The 8713-nt window shown below is 33.0% G+C and overlaps 1 protein-coding gene across 1 annotated transcript; it reads left to right on the top strand.

Moving 5' to 3' along the window:
* Window positions 1-1660: 1660 nt before the first annotated feature.
* On the top strand, window positions 1661-7994 carry LOC132736774 (uncharacterized). Its single transcript, XM_060723994.1, has 7 exons — window positions 1661-2340; window positions 2925-3632; window positions 4207-4359; window positions 5224-5409; window positions 6043-6069; window positions 6622-6648; window positions 7566-7994. The coding sequence occupies exons 2-7, from the start codon at window positions 2955-2957 to the stop codon at window positions 7671-7673; spliced, it is 1179 nt and encodes a 392-aa protein (XP_060579977.1). The 5' UTR covers window positions 1661-2340; window positions 2925-2954; the 3' UTR covers window positions 7674-7994.
* Window positions 7995-8713: the final 719 nt, after the last annotated feature.

Below are 8713 nucleotides of genomic sequence, written 5' to 3'. Positions count from 1 at the left end.
GAACTGAATAAAGGTAGGATGTCCATTGATCAGTTTAACATAATGGACTGAAATCAGAGAATCTAATTGGACATTCTCAAATTAGTAAAATAATCTAAAGGATCTTTCTGAAACGTATATTAGTCTAAATTCCTAATGAATCTAAAGGAGTTTCGAAAACAAAGTATTTAATAAAATTTCTCGGATATTTGAGCTCAATTATTCGTGCTTCCTCCCATTTAACATTTTACAACAGATGACAATGTATTTATCCTCAGTAATAAATCTGATATAAATGACATTTTGTAAGTTCCATCTAAAATGGCGAGGCAACCAATAACGATCTTGGATCTCCCATTTAACATTTTACAACAGATGACAATGTATTTATCCTCAGTAATAAATCTGATATAAATAACATTTTGTAAGTTCCATCTAAAATGGCGAGGCAACAAATAACGATCTTGGAAACGCATGTGCATGAAAATACCATGGGACACAATGTAAATAAAAACTCTGGTACTCTCAGTAGATTATGTTCAGTGTTCATGATATTATATGTGTGCCCGAGATCTAACCATTTAATGCTATATCAATTGTAGTAAAATTAAGAATTTGCACACGCAATTACGATAATTATTAACAATCGCTCAGTTTACATTCCTACTCATGAATAACCTAAGTAAAATAAGTAATTTGGTAACTAATACAATTAAAAACAGGTTGACTTTGGCCGAGTTTCGACAATGGCAAAGAGGTGAAATATGTTTGATTTCATATATCGCGTGTACACGAGATATATGTCGTGGCCACGAGTTATTAAGTGGTGCGCGAGAAATACTAAATCGTGGCCACGAGTTATTCAGTGGTGCACGCAAGATACTATGTCGTGGCCACGAGTTATTAAGTGGTGCGGACGAGATACTATGTCGTGGTCACGAGTTATTTAGTGGTACGCACGAGATACTTTGTCGTGGCCACGAGTTATTAAGTGGTGCGCACGAGATAATAAAGTGGTGCGCACGAGATACGATGTCATGGCCACGAGTTATTAAGTGGTGCGCACGAGATAATTAAGTGGTGCGCACGCGATACTGTCGCGACCACGAGTTATTAAGTGGTGCATACGAGATAATTAAGTGGTGCGCACGAGATACTATGTCATAGCCACGAGTAATTAAGTGGTGCGCACGAGATATTTTGTCGTGACCACGACATAGTATCTCGTGCGCACCACTTAATTATCTCGTGCGCACCACTTAATAACTCATGATGATATTATTTTCATAATATTTACACAAAAGTAGCAAAATGATTGAACCACGAGTTCTTACAACATCAGCAAACGGTTCAACCCTGATTGATATTCGGAAAATCCCGCTCATCAAGTAAAGATTATGACAATATCACTCAATTACATTGTACTTTACAGAGTTTACTAAAGTGACCTTCCAAAGGTCGAAGTGATCATTACATAGAATAAATATAACCGAAATACTTTTATTCATATATTTACCATTCAAAACATTTATTTTGTTTCTGATGACACGATATACATGCAGTTTGTCATAATCTTTGCTTGATGGGCGGGATTTAGTTGGAATTGGAAATTGGACGAAGTACGCACAAATACCTGTGCACGTGTTAACTGTGACATACGCACATAATATCAAAAGCGTCCGTGAGTGTTAATTAGCGCTTGCAAAGGTTTCAACTACAACGTGCATACGTAATTATCACTTGCGCACGTATTAGTCACCAGATGCGCCTTAAGAACTAATAGGCATGCATGCATTGTCAATCAAAGTATTTTTCAATACGTCCACACGTGATAGTTGACACATGTAAGGTTTACACCACGTGCATTTATTAGTATAACGTGTATGTATTTATATATACACATGCGCACGTCAAACTAATAAATGCATTAATTTTATTTTGTATAAGTTCTCACGTGGGCGACGTTTAAGCGCAACACTTACACGAGCGAACGCAAAATTAACACGTTCACTTCAAATTAGTAATTAAAAAATATTTCTAATGTCCCATTCATGCCACCATACTATGCTTCTCTCCTCGTTATTCAGTAGGTCAACAGGAAACGAATTAGGGTTATCATGACATTTCATGAAATTCGTTTCAAGCAAGTCACGATACACAATAGCTATATGAAAGCAAATTACTACCCAATTCCTGTTTTGGGTTTTTTGGGTGTTTATTTGGTTTTGCTTCAATTAACAACAAAACAAAATCTCGAGTTTATTTATTGACACAGCTTTATTTAAACTATTGCGTGGTTACCTTATAACCTGTCTTTATTAAAAATACTTTTCACTTTGGAATTGAATTTCGCTCACTAAGGTTGGTATATTTTGTTTCTTATAATACTTTTTGATATATATGCGTGCGTGCGTGCGTTTGTGCGTGTGTGTGTGTGTTTCAGATTTACTTTCTTGTATTATATTGTTGAATCTTAAAAATAAAGATCGCGATACTAAAATAAGACGTGATATGGTCTAAGTATGTCCTACCGATTCATTTCCGACGGTTTTCATGTTTGTACTATCCTTAGTTTTCTTTATGCTGTTACGCACACAAACAGGATACCTTAATAATTTTTATGAAATGGAGCATTTTGAATACTTAAATGAGAATTGTCGTAAATATTCGATAACTCTTCTTATGGTTTTTCTTTCATAACTAATTTGATAACAATCCAGTTTAATAATTGAATGGTTATGTGTGTGTTACAAATCGGCAGGTAGTGAAAATAATTCTTCATTCTTAAGGCAGTGCATAATGAATGTAACACCATTATATTTTTAATCTTTTCAAAAATTAACATTTTCGTGGCTAATGATGTATAATTGGACACAACGATGATATTCGTGTTTTATGCTCCTAAACACAGTCATGTTCATCAAGAGTTCTGCTTCTTTTTACAGGGACTCCGTTTTCGAAGTGTATGCGAAAAAATGACAACACCACAGAGTGAATTTGTGAATTGGACTAAAAGTGTTACAGGCTTAGGTGTTACAAAGATTGCTCTTTGTAACCATATCATTACAACTTGGAAGAATGAGTTATATTCTTGGGACCAAGAACAAATTTCGCATTTACCGGATTTTTTGAAAGACATAGATCACGCCTCTATACTGTTGCAGTACAAAAAAGATTCAACAGGCAGAAAACGGTGGAAAATAAAATGTACATGTCGCCTATGCCAATCCATCTTTGATCGTTTACGTTTGTTACAATCGAACGAGTCGAAAAGAATAGTATGGAACCCAGTTGTACAGACAGACAAACAAAGTACAAAAGAAAATAAAACACCACTGCTTCAAATGGGTAAAAATGTATTAAAACAGAAGTATGTAGAAAAATTCAGTGGGATATGTAACACATGCAAAATGGAGGATTGTCCATTTGAACGTAACCGACAAGGAATACCTTTATTTGATGAAACAAGGTCGGGGCCTATAGACGATTACTATTGGCAGATTGCGAACATGTACATGTTTTGCGGAAATGAGAGACACGATATTCCTAACTCAGATCCCGAAAATACAGATGCAGCATCAATTTTCAAGATGATGAGAAATTGCAAGTTATTCAAATTGAAAGATGAGTCAAGTGACGAGGTGTATACTGATGTAAGTCTATGTAAATATATATAGGTGTTATAACTGTTTTCAAAATAGAAAACCAGATTTTGAACGTTTTTTCCCCATAAACATTGAATTACAGAATCAAAATCAACGAAATAATAACAAAATTTGAAAAAATAAACAACAACCTCTTGATTTAAAAAATATTACTTAGACACAAAGAGCTGTTACAGTATATCAATTTTTCGGCAGTGAGTTTGAAAACAGCAAAACATGTCTGATGCTATTATCAAATATAAAATTGTTATTCATTTGTTTTGTGCTCTTAAAGTTAATATTAGCCTTTTTATCTAGCTGTAAATTAGGCAAATGTAGACACGTTTGATGATATATATAATTTTCAATCAGTTTATGACTACATGTAGCCCCACAAATTTTTATTGTTGGAAGAAAATTGCATTTATAATTTATTTCGTTTCTTTCTATAATCTGATTGCTACATTCATTTTCAAGGTTCTACCATGCCTTTTAAAGCAGTCGCGTGCACAGCACTGCAATAAAATGCATGAAGGAAGTAAAATGTAGCACTAGTGTTATTATACGTTTATTATTATTTCAGTTACTTGAAGTGAGAAACTTTTTGATGCACTCTGCTGATCAACGCATTAATGACGAGGCTTTAGATATTTGTTTCCGTCGTATGGAAACGCTATTGCAGATGGAACAATTAAATGATGTGTATTGCCAAAAAGCTATTGTAGAGCTTTCAAAGGTTATAAAGAACTCGTTACTGCTTACATATTTTTATCACATAAATCGCGGCGCAAGAGTGTAATAAAGCCATTTAATAAAAACGATATAACACTAGTGTAATAACACTTTGACGTGACGTCATTTGCGCTATATAGAAATATAGCGTTAAAGCGCGCTAATGTTAGCGTTACACTTTAAACGCGTCATTGAAAAATTACTCTTTTAAACAGTTTATTGTTCTTATTTTTTATTATGTTACAAAATTTATTGAACTCGTTAAATAAAACAATAGTATGCTCGACAAAGGCTCGCATAATATGATTTTATTCAACTCGTTCAATAAATTTAGTATTAAACTACACTCATTCAATATCCTCTCTCTCTCTCTCTCTCTCTCTCTCTCTCTCTCTCTCTCTCTCTCTCTCTCTATATATATATATATATATATATATATATATATACAGTGTAACGCTAACATTAGCGCGCGCAACTTTAACGCTATGTTTCTATATAGCGCAAATGACGTCATGTCAAAGTGTTATTACACTAGTGTAATATCGTTTTTATTAAATGGCTTTATTACACTCCGCGCCGCATTTAATGTGATAAATATATATATATATATAATATATATATATATATATATATATATATATATATATTATATATATTGTTTATATATATATAAATTGTGAGACATATAAAATGTGCAATTAACGCTTAGATATTTAAACTTTTTGTGATCTAATAAACATGGCACCGGTGAGACTTAGTTCCAAACAATAGGCATTGCCGATTGATTTTGACCGTGATATTAAAAAAACAACATTCTCATAAAATTTAGTTTTATAAATCTATACCATTCATTTTATTTTACATATAGCTGAAAAGTTTGGAAATCATTACGCTTTGTTTTTCCCCTGAAGACAAAATCATGATAACACAAGCACTTTGTTTGCAAACATTGGCCTTGGAATTTGAAATAAATGTTGAAGGAACTTTAAAGGATGATGTACAGCTGAAAAGTATTTTGAAAGCACTTGAAACTAAGAAAACAACCATAGAAAAGGTATGGTGAAAATGACAGCTAAGTAGATTTATTTTATACATATTTGAATGTATGTTTCTATCACAAATGCATGTACACAAGTAAATAAGTATAATGCACTTTTTGTTCTTTATGGACATAGTTTTGATATCTGCAGACCCTGTTAGATCACAAGCTGAAGTTGGTGCTGTTCACTAATAGTCAATAAAATGGGGTCTTAAGTTTATATAAAAAGTTGATAAAATAGCAAATTCTGCTTAATGCCGTTAAAGTTTTGCGTGATTAAGTGTTATGGACATTCAATAACCTTTTGCTGGTTTTGAAAAAAGTTTAACTTGATATCAAAATTAAGTTATTACCGTTTAATACTAAGATTCTGCCAATTGAAATATGTGTTTTTTAGATTGTCAGGGAGGGCCTTTGTAGCTATATGCCTTTAATTTTGTAAATATATTAGGAAGGTTAAATATACACCAAAGTATGCTTTTACTGTTTAGCTGGGCTTCTTTGCTGTGTGAATTGAAGATCAGTTCGTTAAAAGTTGGCTTAAAATTCATATAGTCAAAACAATGTCTCTCCTTTATATCATATTTGATAGTAGAATCGACATTTGCTCAAATCTGTGTAACTTGTCGACCTTTTTCTATATTACAGGATACATCAGACGACATTTCGATTAAGGTAAGCCTTAATAAATATATATGCTACCTTTGTACAAAATGTATTTATTTGATAGGATATGTTTACTTTGTTGGAATTTTTCAGACTATTTAGAATACTTTCACAAAACAACCTCTCACTTATGTATCACAATCATGTAAACATCAATATTTTGGCAATATTAATTTGTGTCTGCTGGCAACGAGAATGAATAATAAGGTATTTCTGTGTCGCTTTATAGAATCAGAATATATTGTTGTTTCTTTTATTCAAACATTAATTTAGCAACATTTTATGCCACTGGGAACAGATACCTTAAGTACGTTACGTTTTTTTATTAAGTATATCCTTAAGAGGATTTTGTACTTTATTTTAGTTTCTAATGTGAAGATATCTTTTTTAACCAAAATTATTACTTAAAACTTTGACCTGTTAAAGTTATGGAAGCTTACAAAGATTGATTCAATTTTTACAACGATGTTCTACAATGTCATTTAACAGACCATGTGCTAGATAGAAGAATCGACAGTTAGTCAAAACTGTGTACTTGGACGCTCTTTTTCTATATTACAGGATCTATCAGATGGGATTTCGAGTCAGGTAATATGTTAATCCTTAATAAATAAACATTGTACTTTCGTACAAAATGTACCTATATGATCGGATGTCTTGTTTTAAAAGAATTTACCGGAATTTGTAGCAAACACGGTTAAAAAGGTAAAGTCTGACCAGAACTCGAATCTGGAAGCCCCGGAATAACGACAGTATCGTCAGACCTATTCGACCGCTTACACATCTTCTTCCCTTAAAAGTGATAGGACAGTTCAATACCGTGCCATTCAAAGGATGATAAAAATGCAGTTTGAACCCGGACTGCGTAGGGAGGCACTACAGACTGAGCTATTCGGTTGCCTACACAAATTTACCCAACATTGTGAGTGAACAATGCAATACCGTGCCATATTCATCATAGATAATTCCTTTTTAATTATTGTCAGAAAATGCAAAAGAAGTTGATTTTTGGTTGTTATTTGCTTCATATTCATATTTAACAGTTACAAAATATAAAGATTTATTTTGATTACTTTATCTACATGTTTAGCCACTTTGTATTGCAGTTGCTTTATTTGTTAATGCATTAAGTTTTTAGCAAAAATAAATAAGGAAAAAGATATTTCTCTTAGGCATGTATTCAAACAGAAATACATGTAGTTTGTGGATGACAAATGATCAAATGTCATAGTTTCCGATCCGTTAGTACAAATAAGAAATACTTAGTTTTGATATGGTTTTGTTAAACGTTTACGGTCTTGTTTGCCAACTGTACAATTTACGGAACCTAGAATAAGCTATTATGTTTAAAATCAACCATACAACATATTTGAAGATACTTTTTAAAGAGTCTAAAGCGTGGTTTTCTTTCGAAATGACGGGTCTCTGGATGGCCAGTCAAGGATGCTTACCACAACACTATATGTTTATATTCTGTTTGCTTGTTTTTGTTTGTTTTGTTTTAGGCATTGGGTACAACAGGTGCAGGAGCTCTGGCTTGGGCTGCTCTTGGAGCAGGATTTGGATGGGTAGTCGGAAAAATCATGGATCACTCCAAAGTGGATAAAAAGTAAATTAAAGTCGCACCGTATTTATCCTTTCCGTTAAACTTCGGATAAAGACCTCGAACAAAATATTATGCATACATAGAACGGTCTTACATGCATAATGAAGATAAAAACATGTAAACTAACTATACTTTATATACATGAACTAATTATTATGTTTTTAGAAACCGATAATACAAATTGTTTACCAGTTGGCATTTTTTTGCTATTTTGTAATAATGGAACGTTAGTGTGCATTTTTAAATTTGTTAAACATATTTTTTAATCATAATTGTACCTAAATATTTTTTTCGGCTGAAGTAAAACAAATACATTCGTTATTCGTTATTAAAAGATGTCTTTGTTTGTTTTTTTAGGTTTGAATACATATTTTATTTTAGTTTTGCATACATATTTCATTTTATTTTTTCGTACATATGTAAGTATGACGCTATTTGCAAAGTAGAGGTTTGGATAGTTACGCCATTTGTAAAACACCATTTTCAGACACATCGCCATCTGTAAATTACAGTACCCCATTTGCAAACGCCTTTTGCAAATACCAAAATTTTCATCTTCGAAGGCATAAAAAATAACAAACAGTTTTTAGTATATATATAATATATATATAGTCCGCGGTGACGCAAGGAAAGGTTCTGCATATGGTCTTGATGTGGTTAACGTTTGACTCAAGGTGCATGAAAATCCTTCATGGGGTTTAGGAGATAAGGAGCGGGCATGAAACCCAAGTCACAATTCTTTAACCTGTATGTGTGACCCACCCTTAAACAGGCACACCTGGCATATAAGTTCTGCACATTATCTGTGTGTGCTTAACAATTGATCCAAGTTTCATAAAAATCCTTCAAGCATTTCTTTCTAAACCAGTGGGATAATAAGAACCTATTTAGATCTTTCATTGTGCATTATTGTAATACATTAGTCATTTTTAACCACCTCTCTCGCCCCGGGGGGTGCGGGTTAAAAAGAATCGTCTTTTGACGTTTGCGCTGTTCCGGGGAATAAGGCATGAATGTTATTATCTGAGTATCCTCCGCAGGGCGAAT

The sequence above is a fragment of the Ruditapes philippinarum genome, unplaced genomic scaffold, assembly GCF_026571515.1.
Source record: "Ruditapes philippinarum isolate M1 unplaced genomic scaffold, ASM2657151v2 ctg2295_1_1_1_1, whole genome shotgun sequence".
NCBI lineage: Eukaryota > Metazoa > Mollusca > Bivalvia > Venerida > Veneridae > Ruditapes > Ruditapes philippinarum.
Note: the sequence above shows the minus strand (reverse complement) of the source record. Positions and strands in the feature narration are given on the sequence as shown.